The sequence below is a fragment of the Channa argus genome, chromosome 5 (assembly GCF_033026475.1).
Source record: "Channa argus isolate prfri chromosome 5, Channa argus male v1.0, whole genome shotgun sequence".
Taxonomy (NCBI): domain Eukaryota; kingdom Metazoa; phylum Chordata; class Actinopteri; order Anabantiformes; family Channidae; genus Channa; species Channa argus.
In genome coordinates, this window is record NC_090201.1 from 18,838,565 (window position 1) to 18,858,433 (window position 19,869).

The window sequence follows — 19,869 nt, forward strand, 5'->3', positions numbered from 1 at the left end:
AGTACCAATAATGTCAGCTGTGGGATACAAGCAAGACAGGTGCAGGATTTATGGTTTCTCATTTTGCCAATTAATAGATTTGTTTTAGGTTCCTTTTTGCTAATTTTGATACATGTTGCTGCCATCAAATTCAAAATGAACACGTGTTTTCACATTTCTCTACATTTGACACGTGTTTATATTAGTCTATTTAAAGACTAATATTTGTGTTAAAGACTAATATGTTTTAATTTACTTTTTACACAACGTTGCTTTGGAGCATTTCTTACAAAGTAAATTTTTTTTCTGATCATCTGTTGTGCTGTCACCCTTCACCTCTGACATTTGCAGCAACCTGTTTCAGTCAGCCTTTGTCTGTGCAGGATGTGCGTCCCGCGCTGATAAAATTCGTATTTGAGATGAGATGCAAAGTTACTTCCTACAGCCGGCTCAAACCCCATCCCCGACCATGATCCGCGCAGATAGCTGCCATGCTTCCGAGAAGACAACCGGAGACCCGATATCGAGGATTAAAGACTTGAAACGCCACGACATTCCGGGTGATGTTTGAGAATTTGCTGAAGATTGCACATAACTTGCAGATATCTTAGCCTGCAATAACAGGAAACGAGAGAAAGAGCGCCACTGACACAGAACTGAAACCTGCGTCGGTGAAGGTAAAGCACCTCACTTTTAATGTTCACTCTTTTTATAGATATTCACTAAGTAGCCTATAATTTAGCTGAAAATTACATTTAACTGGTAGGTCAAGCTGAAAACATGTTTTTATATAGAGAACATCCTATTAATTTCAGTTTTGGAGCAGACTTTTGTGATCACAAAAAAACTATAAAACACTGAAACAAACTTTCAAGTGTCGTCTAACATATTGCACCACAGTTGCACTGTGGTCCTGCAAACATCACAATATGTTATCAACTGTATTGTCATACATTTTTTTCAGACTAAACTTGAGTTTGAATCTGATCTTGATGTAATGCAGATGTGCTTATTATTCCACCTTCCTTTTATATTATGGTTAACTTGATATTTGGCTGATTATGGTTTGTACAGTAGTTGCACTGTATCAGTAAATGTCATCCATAGAAATGAGACTGTAAAAAAAGTGATACAAGAATACATTCTTGTATTGTTTGCTAATGAGCTCTGCTGGTTCTCAGCTTTAAAGTCTAAAAATACTTCTAAAATATGCTCAGAAAAAACAGTATCATCTCTTTTACGCTTTTATCCTAAACAAAGTCTATTTTTCTTCTCAGACTCTGTCTCAGCAGCTATATTTCCAGCATGCTCCACATCTTTCTGTGAACTGAGGCAATGGACAGCCCATCCTCTGTAGTGAAGCGGAGAGCCTGGATAAACAGCAGCCGACAGTGGCCCACTGTGGAGGACCAGGACCCTGAAGCGCCACTGTGCAACCTCCGATCTGCCTCTATAGCCGACGATGATGTCTTTTCTGACGGTATGTGCAAATTCATGTGTGAATGATCTAGTCAACCATCTAGACAGATTTTCTGAGTTTATCAGCGCTGTGAGTTTCTTATAAATAAAAAATGAAAAATCTGAAGCAATTGAAAATAGATTTCTTTCTTTTAAAAATGGCAAATTACACAGTAGCTACTCACTTTTTTCAATACTGTGATCAGTCAGTAGACTGTATGCATGTGTGTCATAATGCTGAATGCTCTAATTATCAAGAACTAGAGTTCTAATTCTCTAGAATTCTCTAGATTACAATGCCAAATAAATTATGTAGAAGTATTACTAAGTACTACTGATAAAGCTAAAGGGTGCGCCGATGTGATTTCCACAGGATGTTTTACAGGAAAGATTGAGACCTGGCTCCAGCGCTGTGGGTAAGTGTGCTTGCTTTACTCCTTTTTCTTTTCTTTCAAGAAAACATTCTTTGAGCACTGACTGGCTCTACAGAACAAGGTCACAGTCACTGGAAACTGGTTTATCAAACAGCTGTAAGTAGAAAGTGGAAACTCTTTGAGATCAGGTGTTCCAGGAAGAACATGTGGTAAGGTAGCCACAGTATTGTTTTTTACCACATTAGCCTAAGATATGCATTTTTACGACTCTGTTGGAAAAAATGTTTAATTTTTTGAAAACATAATTCAACCTTCCTTCGAGCTGCCTTTTGCCTTTAGGAGACCTGCCAGCGTTGAGTGATACAGCTGTCTAGGCCTTGACATGTATGTGGACAGCTTTTTAAAACAGTATGAATTATTGTACAAAACTGTACTTACATTTTTCAAAAGAATTCTGTGTTGTTAGGAAAAACAAGATTATATTGTCATCAAAGTGAAACAGAAGTGCCTTTTTCCTGTTAGGGAAAGCCCCGAGACTTTATTTAATGTTTCTTATTGGCACTGGTGCTAGCCAGTGAGGTACAACAGTAGTTACAGTGTGTCCGCATCTATAGTAAATGGCGCTTAACACTCAGAAAGAGCTTAGTAAAAGAAGTGATGTGATAATTGTATGCATTGTGACATCTGAACTTGAAAATTACCAGTGAGGTTTGGAGGTTTAAAAAGGGTGTGAACATTTATACAAGAGGAAGTTTTTAGACTTTGGTTAAGACCCAATGAGAGATATGAATTATATGAGATTGGCTGCTAGCATAATCTAGAAGTTACATATACAAAATGTGATCACTTATTTGATCGAAGTGAAATGCAGATAACACTGCACACACACAGATAGTGTGTGTGTGTGTGTATTTATGCACTACATTTTGGGGTATGTCTTGCAGGACGGAGGTCTGTTTAGAGAACACCACTCAGCTGAGTTTTGGTAAGTAGGAACCAAACCAAAACTTTGTCATGTATAAACAAGCCTATTGTGTGAATATTGCATTAAGTAGCTACGTAGATAGCATAACCTGTTTTACAAAAAAATAGCATAAACAAAAGTACAAAGTTAGATGTGCTGGAGAAAAACATAAATAAAGTAACATACTGTTAAAATCCACACACTGACAAAGTAACAATATTTTGTGTCCTCCTCTCAAAGCCAGCAACCTAGATGATGACCTGAGTCTTGGTGCTGACGGTATGTGCGTGCAAGCACACACACACAAATCAAACTAAAAAGGCATGAAATATCCTTTTAGTAAAATGAGGTGTGCATGAATGATTTTGTTTCTTTGCTCAAACATGTTTGTTTTGTTTATAATAGCGATGACAAAGATGTACAACAATGTGAAAGCAAGTGTACACCTGAAACTGTTGTGATGTTAAACTTAATTTCACCAGGGTATACATACACATTTTGAATATGATTTATATTAATTTGCAAACGTAATGTGAAGCCAGCATTGATATGCATATCAACATTCAGTTCTTTTATTCTTTGTTACAGCGTCTGTGTTAAATGGTTCAGAAATTACATTTGAAGCCGGGTGAGTAGCAACGTTCATCTCATAGTTGCAGTATAAGATTAGTATTATACTAATCGTTTTATTAGTATTTTTAACTTAACACAAGAACTCCAACCATTTAGGAGATAAATGAACTTGAGCTGTTTCTGATGTTTCAGTCAGATCTATAGAGACATATGATTATGTATGAGCCTCTTCACTGATATCTTTAAATACTCTTCACACCAAATTTGCTCATGCAGATGTGTAAATGACATAACACTTATTTGGTTGTAGACTAAATTATATTTAATTTTTGACTATGAAAGAATATGTGAACACAAGAGGCTTTACCTTTAGTAAACCAATACTGAAGGAACTTAAAACAATTTTACCTTTTTCTTTTCCTTTCTCTTTTCACCGTGCTGACCTTGAAGCCTTGCACAACATTTTTCTTCCAGTCGACATCACAGCAGACTCAACAGCAGGTTGGTTACGAACCACTTCCTTAAGTCAAAGCGAACAGATCTGAATGCTGTAGTTTTATTTGTGAATAGCAAAATGTCTTTTACATTTTTTAAAATACAGAAGTGAGGGGTTTAGGTCTACTTCTCAGATGACTAGTCATTTACTACAATTTGACGCCTACCCTGGTATTATTAATTTCTTAATACTTGGTCTTACTAATGTATATGTTTCTTCAGCATTTAATGTTATCATCGTAACTTTCTTGTGCCATATCTGTAGTACCCCTCGTCCAGGACTATGTTTGCCATCAGTAAACTTAGGTCACAGCATGGCCTCCAGCTGCCTCTCCTCCTCCACCGGCAAAACTACATCAACGTAAGGCTTCGCACTTTTTGTACATTAAGTGTTTTGTGGGTCTGAAGGCTCATCCAGGTAATTTTACACTCAAACACCGATGCAAGGTGCTCACTAACCTATCCGGAGTAACTTGGGTTTTAGTGTTATGCCCAAGGACACTTTAACACGTAACCAGAAGGGTCCGGCAATTGAACCACTGACCCTGTAGTCCCTGGACGACTGCCTCACCAACTGAGCTACAGCCACGTAATTTGTAGTAGTGTGTGTGTGTTTGTGTGCACATACATTGCATCTCCCACACGGACTATTGACTTTATGATCTTTGTTACTTGTATGTTTTAAATGACAAGCAAACCATTGATCAATATGTAGATATGTAAATAAATGCACACACGCATGCGATGGCACACACACACACACACACACACACACACACACTCAATACATAGAGTTATTGTAGCTAGCTACTTTCACAAACTGTAAAATAGGCAAATTTGATGATGGACGATAAGAAACACACACTCTTTCACACAACAGTCAGGAATGACACACACAAACATGCAGTACATACACTTATGTAAGCATTATTTGTTTACCTCAGAAATGTGTGTACGTGTCCTTCATGACTACTGTGTGAAAGAGTTTCTGTTTCTTAATCATCTGTGTGGTCCACAGAATATAGATTCCTGACAGATAAAGAATCAGACTTTCCCATGCAATTCCATAGAAAATGAATCATTGGTCATTTTTGACCCACCTATTGAAGCTTGTGGTATTAACACAAAAACTAAATTTTTTTGTAAAGTATATAAATGGTAGGTTAAAAGTGGCATGATATCAAAAACTTTTTTGAGAAATAGCTGGACTATGAAATGAAACAACTTTTCATAATTATCATTTTTTAACCACTTATGCGTCCGAGGGTCTGAGGGTCCAAACTGAAACCACAAGCAAGTTGAAAATGGGTGAAGTTGCCCTCTACCATATTTCTGTTATTTTTGCATGTTACACCTGAATAATACAGTGCACACAGTTTTCATTCTTTTTTACATTTGATAATAACAGCTCGGCTGTTTTGAAAAGCATGTTTCAACCTAAATCCTCTACTTGCTTTCCAGTGTATCCGAGGTTCTACAGATGTGTTCGGAAGATGCAGAGGAGACACTATACGAGCTGGGTTTTGGCTGCGATGAGCCACAGGTCACGGTTCGCATCCCTCCTCGCTTCTTCACGTTCCCCTCTCAGGCTCAGGGCATTAACTTCCGCCTCTTCCTGGACTCACAAATACGGCGAATTCGAGAGGAAGACCCCAGTCTCTCTCTTGCTAGTAAGATGGATTTATTAAATTACTCTGTCGTAGGTTACCTTTGTCATGTGAATTATTTGATATGGTTCAATAAAGTGAAATAATTCTAGGATGTAAGATATTAGATCTGTACTACTTGTATTTCATTCTTTCCACAGGTCGTTTCAGACAAGTCCAAGTGCTCACAGCTATGGCCAATGCATTCTACTCCCTCTACTCCCATGTGTCCCGCACTCCTCTTCAGAAACTGGACACACCAGAGTTTACCTTCTCTTCTCCTGTGGAGAGGATTGAACGTTTCAGGAGCAGCGTTCGCAGTGAGCCCCGTTCTCCAGTGGAAAGACTCAAGGACACGGTCTCTAAGATGTGCCTCTACACAGGCTCTCCTCGTGGTTCTGACTCCAGCTCTCCACAAACATCCCCAAGGAAAAGGGCAAGCCTCCCTGATGTTGTGGGTGCAGTTCTGAAAGTCAAGACAAGGGCTTCCAAAAACCTGGATCTTGGGGAATGTAACAGGAGTAACTCAGCTGTTGATGTTAGGCTGGTCACTGATGGTGATAAAGCCTGTAGCAGTGGGAAAGAAGAGGGAAACCAGCAGACTCTGTTGGGCACAGAGATTCTGCAGAAGGGAAATAAAATCTGTCAGATAGATATGAAGAGCAGTAAACACATAGATAATGCAGACACTGATGAAAACAGTGTCAACTTAACAGACTCTGCCAGCAGGACTCACAGTATAAGAACATCTTTAGCGTCAACATTATCAGGAGAAACCGTGATAGAAACAGATCATCAGTTTCTTTTATGTCAGCCAGAGCCAAACTCATGCTCGACTCAATGTGACCCAAGCACAGCGGATCAGACACTTGTTGCCAAGGTTACGTTTGACCTAATCTGCCCACAAATACTCGAAAGTGTACACCAGGCACCATTCTGCTGTCAGTACACACACAGTCCAAAAACAAACAATTTGCCCCATATCTCCTGTGAGGCTGAAAGCATGGATACAGCATGTCCTGGATCACACAAATCTCACTTAAAAAACACTTTCCTTGAGCCTGATGAGGAGTCACACACTGCTAGTGCGAAATCTCGCCCACTTTCCATCCTGGCCCCCAATGGCAGCCATTACTGCATCACTGTGACAGGATGGGAGGGGGACGGTGGGTCTTCGTTGACAACACTAGATTTCAATCATACTTCAACTGTCCCACCTGCCCAAACATGTGAGGAGGCATTTAATGAGGGGGCAAGCCAGTACCTGAATCCCCTGACACATCAGGTCCCAGGGCAATCAGTTAGTAACCTTCAACAGGTTAACTCTTTTGAGCTGGAGGAGGTAAGACAGCAACTACAGTAGTACTACATATGCAGGAATGAACGTGGCAAAATACAAAAGTGGATATGTTTTTTTCTCTTTTATAAATTCTCAGAAGGATTTTGGTAAGTAAGGTTACCTTTCATGCAGGTAGAAAAATGCTTGCACAACCAGTATTTAATCTAGTCTGGTTTACTTGTAATTATTCACAAGTAAACCAGACATAATATAACATGCTGGAAACCTTTTGTTTGCATACAGGTGCATAGTGCAGGAGAGGAAGATTTCGGACAGACAGAAACTCCAAGAACAACTTCACCATTGTCCACAAAACATCAATACAAAGGTACAAGATATCTGCATTTTATTTGTGTGCTAGTGACATTATCTGCGTAAAACATATTAAAGTCTCAATATTCAAGAAGCTTTATGGTCATTCCACTTTATGCACAGACATATGGTGGACTCAAATGATTTTCCGTTGGGTCGGTGATCGTGAAACATAAGGCTCAACATGATGGGTGCATAAAATTACACGAACACACATATAAAACATGATTATACCATGTTATGAACAAGACAACAGAATAAGATAAAAATACAACAATAAAGATGGTTTTTCCAACTGTTGAACACTGCGGTTTTATTAGTTTATGAAGACTATGAAGACTCATAATTCCACTGGGAATTTGTGTGGCTAGTAGGTAACACATTACGGGTGCTGTAGCGGCTACTTTAACCAGAGTGCAGCATGCTATCATTGATCTTTACTTCGTTTTGCACAAAATTTCTAAACTTGCATTTTTTGTACATTTGGCTCACCATAGATAATGAGGTCAGACATGTCGGATTAGGATATTCTAGTTATGTGCAAGCATGAAAATTATCAGGAAATGGAGATTTCTGACTGAGACACCCATGTGTGTACATGTCACTGTGTAGCTGTATTTGTCACTAGAATGTGCCTTTGTGTAATGGTATACAGTAAACAGAGTTGTTGCCTGACTCTACTTGTGTCCTTGTGTAGATAAAGTTGTCAGGGGAGACAGCATACAGTCAGACAGCAGCGGCTACGCAGATGAAGAAGTCAGTCCCTCATCACACAGAAATGGGAGATGATGAAATCTAAAACTGCATCTAAGCATCAAAAATGATGTTTTCTCACTAGTAAACAATTTCCTCCCCCTGCACTGAAGACTCTCATCTCTAAAATAAGGGTCAACAGGTCAAATACTTTGAAAGACCACATCTCATGAACTGAGGATCTACGCTGAAGAAAGAACTTGGAACTTGGAACTTGGAACACTTGGAAGTGTATTCCAAGCATAAAATTTCTCATCCAGAATACACAATACTGTAAACAAATAGACAAAATGATGTTTGATAAAATAAATATAATTATATTGGAAGAGAATGATAAGTGACAGTATTTATTGCAACAACAGTTTGGAGTAAAATGTATAAAACCTGTTTTATTAAAAAAAAAAGGATATTTCACACGGTACTCACATTTTAGTTTAGTTTTTCTTAAAACTCCACAACAAATCAATATTGTCAGCACATAAAATTCACCATGAACCAGTTGTTAGCTTCCCTATTCCCATAATCAGAAAAACACCATGCAGCTCTTCCTTTTCACAGAATGAGATCAGCATTCTGATACACATTGTACTTGACACCAGTGGGCGTTAACATACAAAAGTGTGGTTTGCCTGCATTGTTCATAGACATTTTATTTTCAAGTACTGCCAACTAAGTGGTAATGAGAGACCTCAGCACAACAGATAATTTGAGAGTATAATCTGGAAAGCACCATGATTAGTTTTCATGTTAACAGAGCAGGCATAGTTATAGTAGGGGGAAAAAAAAATCTCAAGTTCAATTTGTAAATGACAAAATAAAATAATCCGCACAAACACTTCATGTAGCATTTAAACCCATAGAGGAATATGTGCTAGCTTCATTTTTCAGGTCTATGCTTAATAGTGAAAGGTAAGGTTTTGATTCATGATCCAGTAGTTTCAAGAGTATGCAGTACTATTTCCTCTTTTGGCACAAAGAGGAAGCCCTTTGTTTTACACATGAATTAACAAAGCTCTCAACACAAGGATTTGGAAATAAAAGACAGGTAACAGCAAATTGCTGAATTTATAACTATAATAATAAAATCTTTCACTGTCGTGAAAACTGTCGAAGGCAAACATTGGGAGCATTACAGAGAGACAATTTGAATTCCTGGTGTTTAAATTAATATACGTACAACAATAGCTACATTTTTCCAAGACTCATACAAGCTCATCTGAAAAAGGGTCAGTCTTTGAAAACACGATTCTCTTATGTTTATTGAGCAAGAGTCTCTTTCTCCACATTTCAGCAGCATGGCTGGAATGTTTATTACCTCCATCCATGAGAGCAGGGATTAAACAAAACACCAGCGATCAGCGATTCCATAACCCAGTTTCTAGAAACCATTTAATCTAACCTCTGCTGTTATTTGGGAAGTCATTCCACAAATAACCCTTTACATTTTTAAAATGACCCGTTTTAAAAAACAGTGCTGTGTGGACAACAATTAAATAAAAACGAAATATATTGGAAATACTTTTAAGAAGAGAGGTATATATGAGTTTTGGGAAATGTTATCCTCATTGGCAAAAATTAAAATCCAAAGTGATCAAAAAGGGGCTCAGGTATTATTGTGGGGAAAGAAAATATCGTCATTTACAAATCTGAGGTAATTCACGTTATCTGAACTCATCTCAAAAGTGCCTTTGTTGTCCAAAGTGGAAATTTGTCCCAGCATTGTGTAGTGGTGAGTTCAAGTCTGTGAGGAGGAAGAAGATATTACTTCCCTCCAGCCATGATTTTGAGATACTGCAGTGCATTGTGGGCTGCGTTGGCTCGAGCAGCATCTATGCTCGGAGCAAAGCCATGGCACACTGTGATTGGCTGTGTGGATAGCTCCACTAGACACTGGCACAGGCCGCTTAGACTGCGCTCCTCTGTAACAAGCAAGAAAATTAAAGTTAAAAAAAAAATACAAAAAAAAAAAAAGAGGAAAAAATGTTTCAGCAGCAGTATTAAAAAAAAACTATAAAACTTATATTTCCCCCCACCATTGCGACTTTGGACAATAAGTAATACGTCTTAGCCTCCACATGTCATGGCCTGAGAGCAATACAGCATATTTCAGTATTTAACAAATTTTTATTTTTTAAATTTTTTTTTTAAATGTCAACCACTATTTTTTATTCCTTATTTAGTAGTCATGTTGATGATAGTTACAATGAATTATTATTTTAACACAAAAAAATTGAAATTGTAATAAAACCATTGGGACATTAAAATTTCTACTGGTAATATTGCCCAATAAGTTTGAGCAAACTGCTCCAGTTTTGGAGGGTTTGATTGGTGCTCCTAACTCCCAGGTCTTTTCATACATAAAAATACATTGTTCGAGGTAATTTAAAATAATTTATCATTCCTGTCCATAACTGTGACAATGTGCAGCTGCAGAATTTCGTTCATGCCTGATAAAAGGATTAGTAACCACACAGCATGCCAACAAAATGAATATATTGTGTTATGAAAGACTTAGTTTGTGTAGAGAGTTTAAGAAGCTTCCAAACCAGACCAATGCACAGTATAGAGATATAACCCGGGATGTCCATTTACTTTTAAAACACATCTTAACCTTCTACTGTAGGCCAAATGTAGTCCCAGCAGAAGTGAAGGGCTTGTCAACTCACCTAAATCCAGGTAACTGATGTCAAAGTGCTGCTCAACAGACAGGTCAGTCAGCAAAGAGCAGAAGTTGGAGTCAGAAGGCATACCCAGAGGGTGGCTGCGGAGCTGAAGGATCTTCTCTCCAGCAGAGTTACGCAGAGAGTCCCACGTGCAGCTGAATCCTTTACTTTTGCCCGACTCGGCTCTGCTCCCCATGTGCTGTATGTGCAGGATAGGTGACGTTCATAGCAGTTAGTTAACAGTGTTTTATCTTCCAGCAAAACTGATAAGTAACTGAAGTTGTAATGGGGTGTCAGGTGCACAGCTTATACTATTCAGCATAACAACTTAAGCACTACTTTATCAACCGCTATGTAACACTAATACAATATCTGCATGTAGTAATTACAGTACTTGAGTTTTATAAATATGTTATGTAGTGTTGAGCCGCCTTTCCTGTATTGTGACATACACAACATCTTCACAAACCTTGTCAATTCAGTACTGGAGCACACACAAGATTTTATCTGTTTCTCACCATGGTGAACGTGTCATCTTCTGCGTCAGCATCATTGCTGGTCCTTAGGTCTACTGGGACATCGTGTATACGTGCTAACATCTTTGCTGCTGCATTTCTCTTAGCTAGCTTTTTGGATGTACCACTTCCTGGAGATTAACAAGAAATAATCTGTTAATAATGATTTCTGATTTACTGATTATCATTAAATTAGACTATAAGAAAGCACAGTTTTGTTGCGTATTTATAATAAATTAAACCTATATTACACGTATAATATAGTTTATATTATATATAATATAAGCTGTACCAGAGACCAGACTATGCTCCTGCAGTCCACATGTTAAGAATGTAAGTCAGTGAAGATCAGAAACCACGCATAAACAGGCAATGCATATACATTTTACAGTTTCAATAAATTGTTTTCTTTTAGCATTCATACATAACTACAATTACTGTTTAAATTATCATCACTGGTGGCTGACCTTAATTAAATTATTATAAGTTGATTAGATCTGAGACAATAACCTGCAAACACATATATTCATAGAATTAAACATGCATATGCATTTTACCGATTTCAACAAATCTCTCAACTCTGCAGGTCATAGTGAACTCTTTTCGATGTGCTGGACCAGATTCCTGCGTGACTGTGTACTCTGGCAAACGCCATCCTTTCTGCACCACCAATTCCTGTCAAAGAAACCCAGGCTTATTTTAAAAAAAAAAAAAAAAAAAAAAAAAACTAAATGCATTAAACATAAACTATGAAATCACTTATTAAAGCAAACGGAGAGAAATTGCAGTGCTAAACAGAAGGGTACAGTAGTTGTTTTTGCTTAATCACCTGCAGAGCCCCCACAGGGTTACATTCGGACTGCTGAGAGCTGCCTATGGTCTTCATCTCTGGCTGGGAGCTGCACAAAAGATCAGATAAAACAACACTGAAAGTGAAGTAATGGAGTCACAAGGGCTATACAGATCAGCCATTAGATTCCTCACATGAACTGATGCTGGATCCACGCATTTTTACACTCTAGTTTAAAGAACTGAAAAAAAAAAAAAAAAAGACACTGACCTGTCTCTATCAGGAGACACATCAACACCAATAAATCCCTCTACTCCAACACCAACTCCAGTGGAACCTCCAAAGCCTCCCTTGAGCATCTTCAGAGCAGCCTCGGCTGCTTTGTGCTTCGCTGCCTTCTTGCTGGGCCCTTGGCCGGTGCAGCTGATTTCTCCAACGGAGACACGGAACGTGAAGTTGGGCTGGTGGGCCTGTCCCTCGGCCTTCAGCAGGTCATACACTGGGGTCTTGCCTATCCGCGTTCCATACTCCTGCAGCAGACTGATGGGCGTCTTTCCGGGATTCACAGCCAGCATTTGCTCAATACTAAATAAAAGACAACCGGAGCATGTGAGAGGAAATTAGACTGTTTCTTCTTCTTTCAAGTCAAATTTTGAGAGATTCTCATAATAGGGTTTCATATATGCAATTAAATTGTATTTATATAGCCTAAATTCACAACAGTCACCTCAAGCCACTTTACATAATAAATTCTATAAAAATATATTTAAAAAACGCAACAAAGCCCCCTTTAGCAAGCCCTAGGGAACAATGGAGAGGAAAAATCCCTATAAGAAACCTCCAGCAGAACCAGACTTTTCTGGCATAACAATAAAGCAGAGTTGAAGATCTTTTAAATAGTATGCCATACTACTAAAAGAATCTATATAGATATCAGACTAGCACATTAATTTGCTAGCTTGTGTGTAGCTTAACCTGGAGCACCCGGAGCTTCTCTTCCAGCAATCCGGTGCTGTCTCGTCGTTCATTCCCTATTTCACACAGACAGAGCCGATCGGTTTCGGATGCCAAATCCCCCCCACCAAAGCAGACACTTTACTTTCATTAGATTAGTATTTTCTCAGACGGCTGGTGGGGTAAAGACATTGAAGAGCAGACGAAGCCCCCTGCGAAGCCCCCTAGCAGAGAGAACACCGAAGTCCTTTTGGTGCACAGTTATGACGTAGGAGAAACTCAAATTCTGATTGGTCCAGATGCGCTTTGGGTTAGTTTGATGTGTACACCGGGAATGGCGGAAAATGTGAACCAAAAGTAGGTTCCCATGTATAGCAAGCCCCTAGTTAAAAAGACCCCCCACCCCCCGAAGATCTCAAGAACCTCTTGGTTGTTTTGCACGTTGACAGTGGCCATTGGGCGTAACATACAGCGGAGTAGAAGAAGCAGGTGAATCAATGACAATCAATAATTCTTAAAAGGCCATTAAAAAACGCGTACCGTTGTTTTATTAATGTTTAATTTTTAATTAATAAAAACCATCTGGACGAAATATTTCCTCTGCCGCACAGTTAATACTTAAATAACCAGTTTCCCAATTGGTGTTTTATAACATGCTTAGACGGCAGCCGCCATCTTTGTTTTGTCGCATCTTGGGAAACACATTAAAAAAATGTTTTATTATTTAGCGAACTAATTATGTTATCATCCAGATTGTTATAATAGTCTTTGTGTATTGCGAAGATTTTTTCAGAACAATAGCAATCGACCTTAAACGACCTTCTGGGTTTTTCAAACTTTGAATACTACCTTTTAATATTTTTTAAGAAACGGTCAAATCTGTAACCTCAATGTACGCGGGGCAAAACTGGGTCTTGTATTAAACAGACTAGTGGAAAACGCATCACTGTTTTTATGATGAAAACATAGTCATTCTAAAGTATAATCTGTCCAAAAAAAGCATAAGGTTCAGAAAGTTATTGTTTAAATTTCTGCTGTTAAACAACGGCAGCAGGGGGGAAAATACTAGACAGAGGTTATTTCCTTCTCGTTTTGTAAACTAATAGCGATTTGGCTCAGAGAGTGAGCAAATTATTATGCCACACATCATCCTTTCTTCGTCAGGTAAATTTTTTAAATGACAGATTTCTTAAAATGGTTTCACGTAATTACAGTCAAAAGCAGCAAAAGAGCTCCAGCTGTACCGGACAACATGGGTCTGTGAAATCATTTGTTAGGACTAAAGTGAACCGCATGGGGGCGACAGTCAGTCACTGATCTGCACGGCCGACAGGCTTCTTTTTTTGGACGTCGCTGCTGCTTTGACACCTGTCATATTCACTACAGAGCAACATGGAAACGTGGGGAATATCTGTAGTTGGGTTGACAGATAGGTCTTGAGGTAAAAGTGAGTGTTCGGACATCGCCTTACTGCAGTGTCTGCTCAAAGATAAATCCTTTTTCTTCCTTTGTCAGAGCACCTGTCCACCTCCAATTTAAACTCCAGGCTTTTACGTGGGAATGTCTTTTCAATTAAGTAATTAATACAAATATTTGCTACTTACAAGAGCAATATATCTATATATATATATATAGAGAGATATATATAGATATATATATATATATAAACCGATATAAAAGCACAACCTTCAAAGTAACATATTGAGAAAGACCAAAATTCCATTTAGACTATGCAAGTACTGTATGTGGCCTAACCAAACACTGAACTCAAGCTTTTGTGCTGTCTCTACTGGAATGAAAAGGTTTCTTTTATTTATTTATTATTTTGTCAAATAAAAAGTTATGCAAGGGAAATTAATTATCCCTTTATATATGAATATATAACATTGCAGACCGACAACAGACCGACAATGTCCAGTTTTTGACCTTGCCTTGTTTAACACCCAAAAGAATCATGCAGATGCTCAAAATCTTTTAGACCCACAAATTCAGATCCTCCTGCCCAGCTAATGTAGCAGTACTTCCATAAAATATGTCAGTACATTTTCCACGTTTCCATCATTTCCTTTATTTCTGTGGCTGGACAATTAATCCCATGATGGTTTGCTTGTAAACCCCTGCTGGCCACCACTGAAAAAGAGCTTGGATTCTTATGGCTTCATTCACTGGCATCAGTGTGTCAGTGTGGATACGCACATGTTGCCAAATGCAACACAACTTGAACTGGCCCTGACAATGAGTAAACTTGTCTCCCATTTGAACTCTCAAACCTACAATTGAAGTATTGTGATTTGTCTGTGACCCTCCTACTCATTATTCATGCTTTCAGTGTTAATTTGCCTTGTTTGCCTGGCCTTCATTTATCGGGTGAAGGATCTAATTTATTGACCTATAACGTGATAATGCAAGTGTTTTTATTGAGCTAGTGGTTAAATCACTGGCTGAATGAGATCAGATGTGAATACATCTTAGCAGTTACATTATACTTCATCCAAAATGTATGCACACATAGACACACATTTCTGCAAACACACTTTCATTTTCCCTGTCTTGGCTTGGTGCATTAGTTTGTGTGGTTCTCTGGTTGCCAAAATCATCAGTAGATATCTTCAAGCATGGAGTTGTATGAATACTCTTTTTCCCTCCTTCCACAGTATGATGTGTTTCCTTTTTTGTGTGTGTTTTGATCCCTCTCTTGCGGCCAAGCTGTGCTGTGGTGAGTCGCGGGTTCGAGTGGCGCTCCTGTGTTATTTTTGGCAGCAGCAGTGGTTGGTGGCTGTTGAGGAGAGAGGAGACAGAGGGGGATAGCATGAAGCCCAAAACCAAGGCTGTTTAAGGGATTTCTGTCTGAAGGAATTGCTTTGTAATGATCAAACTCATTATGGATGTGTGCATGTGTGCGCCCATGTGTAAATGCACACTCACAAAAAAAAAATTAAACGCTGAGATGCATATTTGTTCATTTAACACATCACAAACACCTCATATACGTGTTCTGATTAACAGACCACACACTCAGAGATGCTAAGTTGTTTAACATGTGAAGTGCTTACCATTTTATAGAATCAACACCCTCCATGTATGAGGAAAGCTGCTTGTTTCTTTTTCGCAGTTCCTCTGTCACATGGGAACTATTTCTTGTTTGTCAACCACTTTGATAATGCTCTCTCTCCTCTGTGGGAGTCAGTGGGAGACATGCTGCCTTCTGAGGCAACATGCAGTGTCAGACATTCACGCTCCTCCCTCTACGCTTCTGAAAACACCATTTGAAAAAGATTTTCTCCAACTCTATTCTTGGCCACAGATCAAGAGAACGTTATTACTCAACTTTATTTATTTATATATTGTGGTGGTAATGTGTGTGAATGTATGTGTGCATGAATGTATGCAAGTGTGTGTGGGACATGTAATTGTGAATGTATGTGTGTTAACCCACAAAGATATTTCAATTTCTTCAGAATATTAAATAAACATGCTGCAGCAGCAGCAGCAGCTTCATTGAAGCGCTGCCTGCCAGTGGGTTTTGGGTTGGATGGGTGGTGGTGCTGGTGGTGAAGGGGGAGAGGGGGTTTGTGGCCGAGGCTCTGGGGGGGTGAGGCGGCTCATGGTCAGGGCCCCCGCCGGACACACTGGCGCCTCGCGCTGGAGGACTTCTGAACCACCACACTCCTCCACCAAAACCCTGCCAGCCCTGGCTCCATGCTCCTGCTTCCAACCCAAATCGCTCAGTTCACTCTCTGCATTCTGTGTGTCTCTCTCTCTGTCTCTCTCTGTGTCTCTGTCTATCTCTCCCTCTGTCTCGCTCTCTCTGTCTCTCTCTCTCTTCCTCTTCTCCCTCCTTCCTCCCTGACTCTTTTTCATTCTACGGTTTCCTCATTCAGTTGATCCAAATCCAGATTCATTTGCTATTTGGATGCCTTCTCTTTTCTCACTTACCGCTGTAGTTTTAATGGCAGGTCTCCCTGATTGTGTTTTCTCTACCTTTTCTCCTGAGGTTTTTGTGTTCTAACATATCCTGCAGCCCTTCTCCGCACTGTGTCTCTTAAATCGCTTCACTTTAAATGTTCTAAGGAAGTATTTAGTGGCTTGAACTTAAAAGAAAAAAGCAAACAAGAATGGTTTGGGCTGTATGTCAGTCAGAATACCATCATGATAGTTAGCATTTTATAAAGAAAACAACAGTTTATGGGATAGTTGTAAGGTTCTTAGATTCTTATGGGCCGTTCATTTTCCTATTTTTTCCAACCATTTCCAAGAGATCTATAGCTGTTGCTATTGTCAATGATAAGACTTTCCACTGAGGTCATTTACTATATGTGCTTTCACCATAGATACCCTAAAGTGTTTGAAAATCTTTATTTAAAATCAGTTGTCATAAGAACAAGTACACTGATGTTGCATGATGAAAAAAATTTGAATAACTGAGAAATAGAAAGCATTTACGATTTATGTCCCAAACAATCCTACAGTACTTGCACATACTGCTGAGTATAATTGAATTATGGATGTCAAATATCTTAAGTAGAGTACATGTCTCTATGTGTCACACATACAGTACAATCGTCTTAACTTATTTTTCCCCTGGAAGCAATTTGTCATCCGGAGGCCATTAAACGGGAAGCATATTATCTTTTTAAAGGGGCACAGAGTCACCCACAACCCTCCCACAGTTCCTATAAACAAAATATCCTCATTTAGTGGCACATTTGATGCATTGGGCAGCAAGGGAGGACTCCCTTTAAAGTTTAAAGGCAGCTCTCAGGCTAGAAAAGACTGTGACATTGTATGAATGGAGTAATTAGAGCAGCCTACTCTTGTGTTTGATGATGCTATAGGCACAACATTTATTTTTATAAAAGCGAGGGTGGTTCAGCCTCTATTACCAAAGTAATAATGACTCGTAGCGCAATGATCATTGGAATAGGTGGAGCATGATTGTTAGATCAGCTGACGTCAATGACATGTCACCACAAAATGAAGATAATTGATCACATAAATATAGAAAAGAATGCTTAATGACTGAGGAGCATTTTCTGTACTTTTTCCAGCATTGTGCTTTCTCCTCCTCTCTAATGTAAATGATGGCTTAGAATGACGCAAAGTGGACATAGCATGTATCTACAACCTAGTCTGACCTTTTTACCTTTTGCCCATTATTATCTGTCATGTTTTCCTCTTTAGCCCCTGTTTTATTTACCCTGACCTCTTCTGTTCTCCAGGTCATGTTATGGTTCACACAGGTCACTTTATCTTTCCCCTTTGTCAAAAAAGCCTTACCTTGTTTTTGCTTGAGGCCTAAATGCTGAGCCTCTGGCGATAGTGACATTCTTTTTGCTCCCCCAACTCTGCCACAGACCCAGTCACACCTGCAGACACCTGTGCTTTTGTCCTCCTGCGTCACACCTTCCACAGCCCTCCCCCGGTGTGTGCCACCCACCCTACACACACTGATGGGAAGTAGTAGATACCTATGCCTGTGGCTATGTCACAGTCCATTGTTTCACTTGACTACTCAGTTAGGACCAGATAATAGCAGGAAAAGGAGGTTCATTAGCATTTTGTTCAACACACCATGATGATTTGTTCTCTCATTTTAAGAGTTGGATCTCCCTGAAAGTTGAAACTCCCTAGAGTAATTCATTAAGCCCAAGTTTTTGTAGCTCATCAAGTCAAACGCTTCATCCATGATTGAATGTTGTAAAATTACCTCTTTGTGTTAGGCTGGAAACGGACTGTATGATGGCTTACACAGGTGGATCCTCTGAAATAACCTCTTTCTTCTCCTATAAGTGTTTTGATTTTGTAAATGAAGCACAGGGCACAAGTGGGCAAACCATATGGAACAGATTGTCCAGCTCCTGGTTTTGCTGCTATGTGTCACTGCATGTATATTTTCTTTTTATGGCCTTATTTGAAGCAACACTTAATGTTTCCTGGCTTTCTAAATAAAAGAAGTAAAAATAAAGTTAAGGGTACAGTATGCCACCACCACTGCTGAGGGTGTGTATTTTTAAAACGGAAGAGAAAAACAGTAGCAGCAGAGGTTTTAAAAGCCGCTGACCATCTTCTTAACCCCCCACCCTCACTCACTGGCCTGACACACCCTACCCATACCCCATTCTCCCCGTTTGCCTTTTATGTTGTGGACTCGACCACGCGCCCACTTCAGACCACCATAAACATGTCTGTTCCTGATGACAGAGTCGGCCCCGGGACGTTTTATATAAATTGACCTCAACTACAGCTCATTAGAAGCCCTAAATTGGAACCATGCAGGCAGCGAAGTGTAAATGTTACAACAGGAGAGTCGGCAGCTTCAGGGGGGTTCCAGCTGTACAAGTATGCGCCTATGTGATGAAAATGTTCACTTTTATCAGAAGCATCCTTTGTATAGATTTATCACAAAAAGTTTGTTTATTTTATTGTACTTTTCTTTTTTGTGACTGGTTGTAAATACATTTTATTTCCCAACTGGAGGGATGTGGGCATATCTCAGAATTTGTTTTTATGTGCTTATTATCCATTTAAACACCACCTGTTATCAGTATGGTTATTAGCATGTCATAAAGTCCAATAACTCTTTGGTGCTACTACAGAACACAAAACATCTGTTGCAGGCTTCATTTAGATTTTCCTCAGGCCAACTCTCTTTCAATGGAGAGTGGGTAGTCCTCCCACCTCAAGTATTTTTATTAGTCTGCAGTATAGCCTCAATGACCTGACAGGCAACTGGACAGAAATACACACAAGTGCCACTTGCTGTGACTTTAACCCTTGCACAAACACAAGACAATTCCATGTACAGTGGCAATCTTAAATTGGAATTTATTTAAGTTGATGTTCAGCTCAGCTTCATCTCTGCATTTGTATCTCCACATTACGTCTTCTGTTCTGCATCCTGCCTTAATTGAGGTCCTTTGTTTGACCGCCTCCCTCAATAAACAATACAACCACAGCTCTTCTGTCTTAATCCCCTCTTCTCCTCTCTCCTTACTCTGCTGCAGCATCGCTCTCAGTAATTACTCCTCTCAAGCTGAAGAGTGGAGTAATTGTC

At 39.2% G+C, this 19,869-nt stretch overlaps 2 protein-coding genes across 5 annotated transcripts; one reads left to right on the plus strand and one right to left on the minus strand.

Moving 5' to 3' along the window:
* The first annotated feature begins 309 nt into the window (after nt 1–309).
* tespa1 (thymocyte expressed, positive selection associated 1) lies at nt 310–8,170 on the plus strand. 3 transcript variants are annotated; one of them, XM_067505541.1, is made up of 12 exons: nt 310–656; nt 1,257–1,459; nt 1,811–1,853; nt 2,756–2,796; nt 3,016–3,054; nt 3,364–3,403; nt 3,799–3,849; nt 4,109–4,204; nt 5,305–5,513; nt 5,651–6,831; nt 7,072–7,156; nt 7,838–8,170. In XM_067505541.1, the coding sequence occupies exons 2-12, from the start codon at nt 1,315–1,317 to the stop codon at nt 7,927–7,929; spliced, it is 2,022 nt and encodes a 673-aa protein (XP_067361642.1). In that variant the 5' UTR covers nt 310–656; nt 1,257–1,314; the 3' UTR covers nt 7,930–8,170. The 3 variants fall into 3 exon arrangements, with proteins under 3 accessions (XP_067361642.1, XP_067361644.1, XP_067361643.1); XM_067505543.1 differs by lacking the exons at nt 310–656; nt 1,257–1,459 and adding an exon at nt 2,151–2,195 and having other exon boundaries at nt 1,836–1,853; XM_067505542.1 differs by lacking the exons at nt 310–656; nt 1,257–1,459; nt 1,811–1,853 and adding an exon at nt 1,864–2,195.
* Nucleotides 8,171–8,224: 54 nt separating this feature from the next.
* Nucleotides 8,225–13,069, minus strand: tarbp2 (TAR (HIV) RNA binding protein 2). Of its 2 annotated transcripts, none has more exons than XM_067505548.1 (7): nt 12,837–13,069; nt 12,132–12,446; nt 11,901–11,970; nt 11,629–11,746; nt 11,075–11,202; nt 10,560–10,755; nt 8,225–9,812 (listed from the first exon to the last, which is right to left on the minus strand). In XM_067505548.1, the coding sequence occupies exons 1-7, from the start codon at nt 12,887–12,889 to the stop codon at nt 9,655–9,657; spliced, it is 1,038 nt and encodes a 345-aa protein (XP_067361649.1). In that variant the 5' UTR covers nt 12,890–13,069; the 3' UTR covers nt 8,225–9,654. The 2 variants fall into 2 exon arrangements, with proteins under 2 accessions (XP_067361649.1, XP_067361650.1); XM_067505549.1 differs by having other exon boundaries at nt 12,961–13,063.
* Nucleotides 13,070–19,869: the final 6,800 nt, after the last annotated feature.

Excerpts from the sequence above, each read along its gene's own strand:
- tarbp2 (XM_067505548.1), bottom strand. The coding sequence starts at position 12,889 with ATGAACGACGAGACAGCACCGGATTGCTGGAAGAGAAGCTCCGGGTGC. Across the intron at positions 11,971-12,131 it reads GTGTCTCCTGATAGAGACAG|CTCCCAGCCAGAGATGAAGA; the intron begins GTCAGTGTCTTT and ends TCTTTTGTGCAG. Across the intron at positions 11,203-11,628 it reads TGAGAGATTTGTTGAAATCG|GAAGTGGTACATCCAAAAAG; the intron begins GTAAAATGCATA and ends GTTAATCTCCAG.
- tespa1 (XM_067505541.1), top strand. The coding sequence starts at position 1,315 with ATGGACAGCCCATCCTCTGTAGTGAAGCGGAGAGCCTGGATAAACAGC. Across the intron at positions 1,460-1,810 it reads CGATGATGTCTTTTCTGACG|GATGTTTTACAGGAAAGATT; the intron begins GTATGTGCAAAT and ends TGATTTCCACAG. Across the intron at positions 2,797-3,015 it reads CACCACTCAGCTGAGTTTTG|CCAGCAACCTAGATGATGAC; the intron begins GTAAGTAGGAAC and ends CTCCTCTCAAAG.